Source organism: Cololabis saira, chromosome 12 (assembly GCF_033807715.1).
Source record: "Cololabis saira isolate AMF1-May2022 chromosome 12, fColSai1.1, whole genome shotgun sequence".
Classification (NCBI taxonomy): domain Eukaryota; kingdom Metazoa; phylum Chordata; class Actinopteri; order Beloniformes; family Belonidae; genus Cololabis; species Cololabis saira.
Window position 1 is genome coordinate 46,334,257 of NC_084598.1, and position 12,500 is coordinate 46,346,756.

The following is a 12,500-nucleotide window of genomic DNA, read 5'->3' on the forward strand; positions in this document are numbered from 1 at the left end:
GAGCTTGGTTTTCTGGTGGTGAGAAGTTATTCTGGTGTCTTGGGTTTTACTCTCTTCTCTATTCCTCTCATCCTCTCCTACTAGCCCCCGCACACACTCACACTCTTATCTTGGTCATAAAGCCGAGTTCCACACACACACACACACACACACACACACACACACACACACACACACACTCACACTCACACACTCTTATCTTGGTCATAAAGCCGAGTTCCACGTGTATTAACAGCCATCATGACACACACACACACACACACACACACACACACACACATACACACACACACACACACACACACACACACACACACACACACACACACACGGACTGTTGGGGCGGGTGTTAATGAAACAAACCAATCATCTTGTCCTCCTCACAAGCTACTGGCCTGAGTGGCCTCTGATTGGCCGGGCCTGACTCTCTAACTTAGAAAAACAGTCAGATAGCCGGCGCTGCGGTGCACCAGCCGCCTGTAAAAAAAGAGAGAGAGAGAGAGAGAGATGCAGGCGGCAGGCCAGCACATAGACATATATACGTATATACGTATATATGTCTATGGGCCAGCAGACCAATCCTAGACCGGAGCATCGGGAATACTCTCGGTTCTCCCTATGGCCAGTCCGGGCCTGCCTGACCCCCTCTGATTCCTATTTGGGTCAATAATTATTTAGATGAGGGCTCTTTACGCCTGGTCAGCCGTCACTTCAGCCCAGTCCGCTCAAACCTTGAAACAGTTAGTTTGTTTACCAGTTCATTATCAAAGAACCAGGGATTCAGGACCTTTAGGTGTTTGCTGATGCCATTAGGGTCTCTGTTGACAGGACAGGTGGGGATGGGCGTAGCAGGGGAAGGAGTTGGAGGTTTGAAAGCAGGAGTTGAATCCTTGGATGCAAACTCAGGAGGACGGGGAGGAATGTTTATCTGCTCGTCATCGCTGTTGTCATTCTCACAGCCCAGCAGAGAGTCATCGGCCACAGTCATCATCCTTACTGAAGGAAAAGGAGCGTGTTTGCTTTCAGCACACAAAATCACATTTACAGGGATGCTTTTGTTCATGAAGTCAACCACAGACTCTTGCAGAAAGAAAACAGTCCAACATCAAGCTAAATACTGCAAATGCCCCCCCCCCCCCCCCGCCCGAAAAAAGGGAAATAGATGTCATACCAAGATCTGTTAAGAGCAGCCAAGATTTAAAGGAGCTTGAGGCCGGATTGTGGCAGGATTTATGAAAAAAATCCGTATACATTTTAAGTTTTCTAGTAATAATGTCAGATGAAGCGTTCCAAACCCAAAAGAATGATTCCTCTAGTGTATCTCTCCTTTGCCTTGAACAGGCTGTTGCTGCAAAATGTGCTGCAATTCGGTCCCGAATTTCCGGCGCTGTCCTGCGGATGTGACGTCACATGACGCTGCATGCACGTTCTCCCCGTTCTCCCGTGCCGGCTTCACTGTTGGCTGCAGTACCCCCGACGGCCGTCGTGGTGAAGGGTGGCGCTAGAGAGTCTCATTTCTTAAAAGGAGCCTCAAGCTTCTTTAAATGATAAGTTTTAAACTTTGAGTTAAGACATATACACAGCAGTCATTTCATATTTCTATCAAAAGAGAGGGGGAAAAAAAAACCTCTTACACAATTTTTAATGTCATTCCATCTTAAAATATGACTCTAGGTTAAACGGTGCCTGATATTCACTCCCCGGCCAGGTTAAGCGTAAAGTGGCCGCTGAGCTCAAGACAACAGGTGCTACAATCTGAAACAGCTGATCTGCTTGTAGAGGTTTCATCTTAGCAGTTCTGCAAGAGCTCCATTATGAATGATGAACCATGTGGGACTTACCTGACTGTAAATGCTTTCTTAATCCCGTAGCAGTGACAGAGACGGGACACGGAGCAGAGAGTTAATCTGAAAACATCAATGAGGATATTTCAGCAGATTAATCACAACGTCTCTCTGAGCTTTGACGGCATTTACGCCGCCCACAGATGTCTGCAGAGTGTGTGTGTGTGTGTGTGTGTGTGTGTGTGTGTGTGTGTGTGTGTGTGTGTGTGTGTGTGTGTGTGTGTGTGTGTGTGTGTGTGTGTGTGTGTGTGTGTGAGTGTGTGTGTGTGTGTGTGTGTGTGTGTGTGTGTGTGTGTGTGTGTGTGTGTGTGTGTGTGTGTGTGTGTGTGTGTGTGTGTGTGTGTGTGTGTGTGTGTGTGTGTGTGTGTGTGTGTGTGGGAAGGTTCTTAACACAGAAATGGAACAATATATTAACCTTTGTGGATCACTTCAATGTACCACATTAAAAGTCTTCAAAAACTGTTTATCAATCAAAAACAGTTTAAAAAAACCTGCATATAAATATTTATTCCATTTTTTTCCTCAAATCTTTCAGTCAACTTCATGGCAATTTAATTTCATGATGTCACTTTTTTATGGAAAATAACCAAAACATAAGATTCATATTAAAGAATTGGACGTGTTTTATTATAGAATCCACATCAAACATACCAGCTGATGGAACAACACAGATTTTTAAGCATTGTTAAGGTTTTGTCCAGCGTCAGATTAAAGGTTATGACCCTTCTGGGTCGTTAGAGGACAAAAAAAGAGTCTCATTAAAGCCAGATGATTTAATCTCACAGCCATTACACAATATAACCGTGTATTCTGTTATTTCAGGGTTTCAATTTGAGATATATAGAATCATTGGTCATTTTTAATGTTTTACCACGAGGGTACCATTTTTTTGTGTTTATCGACCTATGTGTGATTATTCAAGACCGAACTTAAAAGAGAAGAATCCCCAGTCCCCCAAACACTTAAGTATTTTTTTGTTTATTTTCTATATATATGTAAAAACAGAGACGTTATCAAATTTGTAATTAAAGTGTTTCAGTTAAAAACAATTCTTATTTGGTCGTTTGGACAAGACCGAAGTAGGAAAAAAAGGAAACACACACACACACACACACACACACACACACACACACACACACACACGCACATACACACACGCACGCACACACACACACACACACACACACACACACACACACTTCTCAAGGGTCACCTGGTTTCTTGTACCTGTAGAGAGGAGGAGTCTCTCTGAGTGTAACTGATAAAAGTATTCAGAGTTCAGAGTCCGTGGTGATGGACGGAGCAGCAGAGGAGACCAGGTTAGTGTTGGTTCTTTCTTCTTCTGCTGTTTAAATGTCATTTCTGTGGTTCTGGTTGGATCCAGCTGAGGTGTGAAGTGAGATCTGAGGTTTGGGTTCAGATGGAAACACATAACAGAAGTATAAAAGGTCCTCATAAGGACAGCTGGACAGACGAGTGTGTGCTGAACTTCCTGTCTTTAAACTTTCTGCTTGTCATGGTTTGTTTATTCTACATTTTAACAGGTGTGACTTAAAAAGACTTCAAACTTATTTCCAGGGTTTTCTGCTGCGTGACGTCGTCTCCACAGACAGATGTGTAACGTTCTTAGAGCTTCTCCAAGCTGCTCGAAGTTTGATCAGATTTGATTAAATTTGTTCCCAAAACGTTGATGCTTTATTTTAAACATTCAGTTAAATGGGAGGGTTCTGGATGATGATTGTTACTTTTTTTTTTTCATCCATCCATTATCTTACCCGCTTTATCCCTTGCGGGGTCACGGGGGTCTGCTGGAGCCTATCCCAGCTCATTTTAGGTGAGAGGCAGGTTCACCCTGGACAGGTCACCAGTCCATCACAGGGCCACATAGAAACACACAAACCATGCTCACAATCACACTCACGCTCACACCTACGGGCAATTTAGAATCATCAATTAACCTAAATATGCATGTTTTTGGACTGTGGGAGGAAGCCGGAGTACCCGGAGAAAACCCACGCAAACTCCACACAGAAAGACCCTGCTGGGCCTGGGAGTCGAACCGGGAACCTTCTTGCTGTGAGGCAACAGTGCTAACCACTAAGCCACCGTGCTGCCCATGATTGTTACTTGCTATTTGAATTAAAACAGGAGAGACAGAGAGAACACTCCCCGCCATAAACCTCTGGTGTGTGTGTGTGTGTGTGTGTGTGTGTGTGTGTGTGTGTGTGTGTGTGTGTGTGTGTGTGTGTGTGTGTGTGTGTGTGTGTGTGTACTTTAGACTTTAGACTCTTCTCTCTGAGTCATCTGAAGTCTGACTGTTTCCTGAAAACTTGTTTTATGGAAGTTTGAACGATGTTAGTTTGAAGCTCCAACGTTGGAACAACAATGTTTCCAGATGTGTTTGATTTTACTTCAGCAGAAAATTCACTCAAACTTTCAAATGTTCAACGTTACGTGTTGTTGGGCCACAGCCCTGTGTTGAACATGGGAAGACTTCATTTCAAATCTGAGGCCCAACTCTGAGCCCAGCCTCAATTTCTTAACGTTGACCACATGGTTTGAAACAAAGGAACCTCCATAATGACTCAAAGTCCCAGCATGCTTTGCATTTATGGCCCTTCGGTGACGAGGAACAGCCCCCTCATTGGCCATGGAGCCCAAAACGCAGACCCTGGCTATAAAGAGCAGGATCCCCCGTCAGCCCTGTCCACTGTAGTTGTCTGTGAGCTATAAAGAAGGACACACCTCCTATTTTAGCATTAGATTAGATTATTTATTTATTGTACCCTTGGGTAGATGTTTTACAGTGAGTGATTCATCTCGTATTATACATACGCTCAACACAGGGCAAGATAAAGTGACGACAGTGCTTCGGCTAAAAGAACAAAAAGGACGGCCCCAAGATAAGAAGCAAGATAAGTTAAAACATCAGTAGATAAAAAACACTAAAATATTCAAACCAAGCCAAATGTGACAGACTCACAAGGTGGAACCCAAGAGCGAGACAGTGGTGGAGTAAAGAATGAATTTATTGTAGGGAAGGGGAAGAAGGGGGTCCGGTTAGGGCAGAGGAGGTTGCTGGCACGGGGAATGGCTGGTGTGGGGAGGAGAGGACGATGGATGGCTGAGTGGAAGGCAGGGGTAGCTTGGAGCTGGAGGGTGGCTGGGAGAACACACTGGTTGGTAGCTGGTGATGAGAATGGTCCTGGGGGAAATGCAGAAAAACAGTCAGCAAACGAGCAGTGTATTTACACTGCTTAATGTAGTGTTAATTAAGAGGGAGGGAGTTGTCTTTTAAAATAAACTCACCTTTGAGAGGTTGGGAGTTGTCTTTTAAAATAAACTCACCTTTAAGAGGGTGGGAGTTGTCTTTTAAAATAAACTCACCTTTGAGAGGGAGGGAGTTGTCTTTTAAAATAAACTCACCTTTGAGAGGGAGGGAGTTGTCTTTTAAAATAGAGCCAGCTCTCCTCTGGAACTGGTTAGTTTACAGGGATTCTGGATGAAGCTGAGACTCACCAATCAGCTTGCTCGACCATTTCACGATTTGGTTTACACTCCTTCTGGTGGTGAGAAGTTATTCTAGTGTCTTGGGTTTTACTCTCTTCTCTATTCCTCTCATCCTCTCCTACTAGCCCCCGCACACTCACACACTCTTATCTTGGTCATAAAGCCGAGTTCCAGTGTATTAACAGCCATCATGACACTCACACACACACACACACCCACACTCACACTCACACACACACACACACACACACACACACACACACACACACACACACACACACACACACACCTACACACACATACACACACCTACACCTACACACACACACACACACACACACACACACACACACACACACACACACACACACACACACACACACACACACACACACACGTATATAATCTGAAGTTTGTGTTTATAATGTTTAGTTAGTTCTTTGCTTATCTGTAGTTTAGGTATCAGACGTATTGTTTTATTATCTTTTAACACTTGTGTGAACAAATTCTGATTCATTTGAATGAGAGAAGTTGTTTGTGTTTATTTTATTCATATTTGTTACATTTGCTGGTTTAAAGGTCTGAGCTCGGACTCCTTCCTTCACTGTTATTCTGGAACGCCACCCTTGGCAACAGGCTGGCACGCAGAACATACCAGCTACTTTGAGACTGATTTTTCTGTTTATGTATTACTTCCTGATAAAGTCAGGTGGTGCCCTGTCTGATGTTCTGATCCCCTGCTGCTCGGGAGCTGCAGGGGAGCGGCTATGCTCAGCTGCTTCAGGCCGGTCCGCCGCTAGCTTGGCCTGGTTAGCTGAGGAGGCTATCGGACTATGGTTTAGTTGGCCGAACCGGACCTCTAACTGACTGAGCCACGCCTCCAGTCCTGCAAATAAGCTACACTTTAAGCACTTACCATCTTCACTAAAGGAGGCAGAGGAATAGCTAAACATTTCACACACTGAGCAGCAAAGAGGAGAAACGGTGGGAGACGGAGAGCCCATGCTAAGATGCTAACAGAGGCTAACGGACAGAATATGTATCGTGATTGGCGACAGTGAAAGTTACGGAAGAGTGTTGAAATAAAGACAGAACTGTACCAGATATAGTGCTATTTTACCAGAAAACAATCTAAATTTTAGACAAAAAAAGTCGGGAGAGATCAGAGCCTGCAAACGCAGCGAGACGGCAGCAGACCGCAAACACCAGGAAGTGACGCGATGCGTGACGCAATACGTTACCCAACCAGCAGTCAATCAGTCAATCAGACGATGGATTTTCATAAAACATAAACATAAAATGTATTAATGCCCCTCCCCCTGGTGCAGACAAATAAGAAGGCCCAAGACCATTAAGACACTTAAAAACTAGTAAAATAACCTTAAAATCAACCTTGAAGCGCACAGGGAGCCAATGCAGCGATTTTAAAACAGGTGTAATGTGCTGGTCCTCGTCAGCACGCGTGCGGCTGAGTTCTGTAATAATTGTAGATTGTACATGTTCTTTTTGGGAAGACCAGAAAGCAGGGCGTTACAATAATCTAAACGACATGAGATAAAAGCATGCATTAGCACCTCCGTACTAGCCTGAGAGAGAAACGGGCGGACTCTGGCTATGTTCTTAAGATGGTAAAAACCGATCTTTGTTATGTTTTTAATATGTGGAATAAAAGTGAGCTCAGAGTCAAAAATCACGCCCAGATTTTTAACTGATTTTGAGGGTTTAAAATCCTGTAACTTTGGTAAAAGTTTCTCTCTCTGGCCTTCAGGACCGATGAGTAAAATCTCTGTTTTGTCCTGGTTGAGCTGTAGGAAGTTTGCTGCCATCCATGACTTGATGTCTAAAATACAGTTAAAAAGGGCATCAATTGGCCCAGTGTCATCAGGAGACACGGCGATGTACAGTTGCGTATCGTCAGCGTAACTATGGAAGCTGATGCCGTGTCTCCTGATGACGTCCCCAAGGGGCAGCATGTACAGATTAAAAAGAGTTGGACCTAAAATTGACCCTTGTGGAACCCCACACTTTATCTTATAGGTTCCTGAGGAACATGTATCCATACTTACGAAGAAACTACGATCAGTGAGGTAGGACGTGAACCATTTAAGAACAGTACCAGAGAGGCCGACCAGGTGCTTCAGTCTGTTTAATAAAATGTGATGGTCTACTGTATCGAAGGCGGCGGTTAGATCCAGCAGAACCAAGACTGTGAGTTTTTGGTTATCTAAATTACACCTGATGTCATTTAAAATCTTTAAAAGTGCTGTCTCTGTACTGTGGTTCATCCTAAAACCGGACTGATGAGCTTCTAAATTGTGTGTTGAGTTTAAAAATTCATTCACTTGATTAAAAACAAGTTTTTCTAAAATTTTACTTAAAAACTGTAAGTTGGATACAGGTCGGTAGTTATTTAAAACATTGGAGTCCAACCCACTCTTCTTCAGAAGGGGCTTCACCACCACCATTTTAAAGGCAGCGGGGAAGACACCTGTCTGAAGAGAACAGTTGACCAAATACAAAAGCTGTTCCTCAAAGAATCCATAGAGTGTTTTAAAAAACGGTGTGGGAATGGGGTCTAAAAGGCAGGTTGTGGGCTTTACCTTGGAGAAAACTCTACAAAGTGTCCCCGCATCAACAAAGGCAAAACTCTCCAGTGTTTCCTCAGGTAAAAGCACTGATCCAGGTGTGTTAAGAGTTAAAATCTGTTGAGATAAAAGACTGGATCTAATGTCATCAATTTTACCCCTGAAGTGGTCTGCAAAATCCTCACAGTAATGGTCTGTTGCTGTTTTATGGGATCTGTCAGGGTTTCCATTTGTTAAAAAATCTATTGTGGAGAATAGGAATTTGGAATTGTTTTTGTTATTTAAAATTAAGTTTTTGAAATGTGAAGTTCTTGCTTTTTTATGGTATTATTGTAGTTTTTAAGGGGTTGGCATAAAATGTTATAATGTATGGTTAATTTTGATTTCCTCCATCTCCTTTCAGCACTCCTGCAGTTTCTTTTTAGTTTCTTTATTTCCTCAGTTCTCCATGGGGGTGTAGGTTTTCTGCTAATTCTTTTGGTTAAAATCGGAGCCACTGAGTCCAGCGTTGTTTTGAGTATTTTGTTAAAATTGTCAACGATAAAATCACAGGGTGCTGGTAAAATCTCTGCAGGAGTGTTCTGTAAAATCTGGATAAAATTTGCAGCCACTTCAGGAGTTAGGTTACGTTTCCTCACCGTTCTCACCGGGGCCTCCCGCTGATTAAAACTGGTGATGTTAAAAAACACGCAGAAATGGTCAGACACAGCCAGGTCCACAACAGAGCACGCACCCAGGGACAGGCCGTAGGTTATTACCAGGTCCAGGGTGCGCCCCCTGCTGTGGGTCGGCTGTGTGACATGTTGCTTAAAATCTAGACAGTTTAAAAGGTTTAAAAATTCTCTGGATACTGGGTCTGAGATGTTGTCTAAGTGCAGATTAAAATCACCAGTTATTAAGATCCTGTTGTAGGCGGTGTGAATAATTGATAAAAGTTCAGAGAATTGGCTGATAAAACAGGTGGAATACTGGGGGGGTCTGTAGACCGTTATGCAGAGAATTGGGGGGTTGCTAAAAACAAAAGCATGGTATTCAAATGATGTTAAAAGGAACTGCATTGGATGACATAGTGATTTTTGTTATTGATGCAGTTCCGCCCCCTCTCTTGTCCCCCCTGGTGGAAAATAGAAAGTTAAAATCTGGTGGGGAGGCCTCAGTGAGAACAACAGGTGCATCTGTGCCAAGCCATGTCTCTGTAAGGAGAATACAGTCCAGTTTCCTGTCTAAAATCAAGTCATTTATAATAAGGATTTGTTTAAAAGAGAGCGCACGTTCAGCACAGCCATCTTGATGTCTGTGCTGAACGCGCACTCATCATGACGATTCAATGGAACATTAAAAACATAGCTGGATCTAAAAACATTCCTGTGCTTTGTTTTTCTGCTTGAGATGAGTGTTTTGATAATGTGGGTGTCCAGAGATTCTGGTGACAGGGGTGGTGGTGGTGCTGTAAAGGTGTGTGTGGTGTTGGTGTATGTGGTGGGTGGGGGTGAGTGAGATGTGCTCCTATGTGTCTGTGTGTTAGCGGTGAGTCATGAGGTGGTGCAGGACTGGACTGTCAAGTCAATGTTTACTGATAAAAGCCGCTTCCCCGTGTCCAGCAGGCGGTCCACCATGGACCTGAACTCCTGCTTCAGGACCTCCGACTGGCGGTATTTCAGATCATTGATCCCGGCCTCCAGGACCAGCGTGGAGGCCGAGCTGTGCTGATCACACAGATCATACTGCTGCTACGACTACTAATACTACTGCTACTACTACTAATACTACTGCTACTACTACTAATACTACTGCTACTGCTACTACTACTACTGCTACTACTACTAATACTACTACTACTACTACTACTAATACTAATACTACTACTACTAATACTACTACTACTACTACTACCACTACTACTACTACTACTACTACTACTACTACTACTACTACTACTACTACTACTAATACTACTGCTACTACTGCTACTACTACTAATACTAATACTAATACTACTACTACTACTACTAATACTAATACTACTACTACTAATACTACTACTACTACTACTACCACTACTACTACTACTACTACTACTACTACTACTAATACTACTGCTACTACTGCTACTACTACTAATACTAATACTACTACTACTAATACTACTAATACTAATACTACTAATACTACTACTAATACAACTACTACTACTAATACTACTACTACTAATACTACTACTACTACTACTAATACTACTAATAATAATACTACTACTACTACTACTACTACTACTACTACTAATACTACTGCTACTACTACTAATACAACAACTACTACTAATACTAATACTACTAATACTACTACTACTAATACTAATACTACTAATACTAATACTACTACTACTACTACTACTACTGCTACTACTACTAATACTACTACTACTACTACTACTACTACTACTACTACTACTACTGCTGCTACTACTACTAATACTACTACTACTAATACTACTACTACTAATACTACTACTACTACTACTACTACTACAACCACTACTACTACTACTACTGCTACTACTACTAATACTACTACTACTACTACCACTACTACTACTACTGCTACTACTACTACTGCTACTACTACTAATACTACTACTACTACTACTAATACTAATACTACTACTACTAATACTACTACTACTACTACTACCACTACTACTACTACTACTACTACTACTACTAATACTACTGCTACTACTGCTACTACTACTAATACTACTACTGCTGCTACGACTACTACTACTACTATTACTACTACTACCACTACTACTACTACTACTACTACTACTACTAATAATAATAATAATACTACTGCTACTACTACTAATACTACTACTACTAATACTACTACTACCACTACTACTACTACTACTACTACTACTACTAATAATAATAATACTACTGCTACTACTACTACTAATACTACTACTAGTAGGTGGAGTGGTGGAGTGGTAGTGTTTTATAAAAACAGTTTTAAATGCTCAATGATTGATCTTGGTGTGTTTCTATCTTTTGAGTATTTGTGCTTTCTTTTAAGAGGCTCGTCTGAAACGCTATGTGTTTTAGTTTACAGGCCACCAAATTCCTCTGGTTTTATTAATGAATTTTATGAAATGCTCTCCATTATCATGCCAAAACACAAAGATATCTTGCTTTTAGGTGATTTTAACATCCATGTGTGCTGCTCTAACAATGTTTTAGCTACCGATTTCTTAAAATTACTTCATACTTTTAACCTTTCTCGTGCTCTGACAGGACCTACGCACAATAAGGGACATGTTCTTGACCTAGTTTTATATCATGGCATTCTAATGAGTGATGTTGTATGCCTAGAGAGTGTGGTTTCTGATCATAAATCACTTCATTTTCATACTTACGTTCAGAATATTATCAACAATAACAACACTATTCCTTCATACTCTCGCACATTTAACTCTACTTCAGCTGCTAAATTTTATGATGCCTTTGCCTCTGCTGACCTTGGTTTTAACTTTTCTGTGAATATTAATGATGCCACTACTAATTTTAATTCAACATGTAAAAATATTCTGGATCTTGTGGCTCCTTTAAAAATCAAAAAATATAAAACCACACCTCAGCCTTGGCTGACAAATGATATCAGATCAGTGAAACAGTTGTGTCGTAGAGCTGAAAGAAAATGGAAGGTTTCCAAAAAGCCTGCAGACCACCAAATTTTAAGAGATTTAATGAAGACTTTTAATTCCGCAGTGAAATTGGCAAGAGAAAAATATTATAATGACCTCATCAACAACCATAAATCTAATCCCAGACTCCTTTTCAATGTAGTAAACTGTACTTCAAGCCCACCTCCTGCCATTATTGAACCGTCAACTGACAAATGTGAACAGTTTCATTCTTTCTTTGTAGATAAAATCAAAAACATCCGAAACAATATCTCACTTACTGTCCTGCCTGTCTCTGAACCCTCTCCTCCTAGCATCAATCGTACCTTAAATTCCTTTGACCTTGTTACAATAGAAAATATCACTGAAAAAATTTCCAAAATGAAAAACTCAACTTGCTCTCTCGATGTCATTCCTACCCACTTCCTAAAAGAAACCCTTGCCATAACCTGTCCAATTCTGATGGAACTATTCAACTCATCGCTCTCATCTGGTCTTGTTCCTGATTATTTCAAAATGGCAGTCATACATCCTCTCCTTAAAAAACCCTCACTAGACCCAGATATCCTCAATAACTTCCGGCCAATCTCAAAACTACCATTTATCGCTAAAGTTTTAGAAAAAGTAGTGGCAGATCAAATTATTTCTTTTATGAACGGTAATGACCTCTTCGAGAGATTTCAGTCGGGTTTTAGAGCAGGTTTTAGCACAGAAACGGCACTTCTTAAGGTTTTAAATGATCTTCTTTTAGCAGCTGATCGTGGTCAACACTCTGTTCTACTCCTGTTGGATCTATCTGCGGCTTTTGACACTGTTGATCATAATATTTTAATTGAGCGTCTTAAAAATTGGGTGGGCATTTCAGGGTTGGTTTTA

At 41.6% G+C, this 12,500-nt stretch overlaps 1 protein-coding gene across 2 annotated transcripts in view; it reads left to right on the forward strand.

Moving 5' to 3' along the window:
* The first annotated feature begins 3,126 nt into the window (after nucleotides 1-3,126).
* LOC133457540 (NACHT, LRR and PYD domains-containing protein 12-like) overlaps nucleotides 3,127-12,500 on the forward strand; it is a 27,991-nt gene continuing 18,617 nt past the window's right edge. For both annotated transcript variants that reach the window (XM_061736900.1, XM_061736901.1), the window contains exon 1: nucleotides 3,127-3,163. In XM_061736900.1, the coding sequence (XP_061592884.1) occupies nucleotides 3,138-3,163 (26 nt within the window). In that variant the 5' untranslated portion in view covers nucleotides 3,127-3,137. The remainder of the gene's footprint in view (nucleotides 3,164-12,500) is intronic.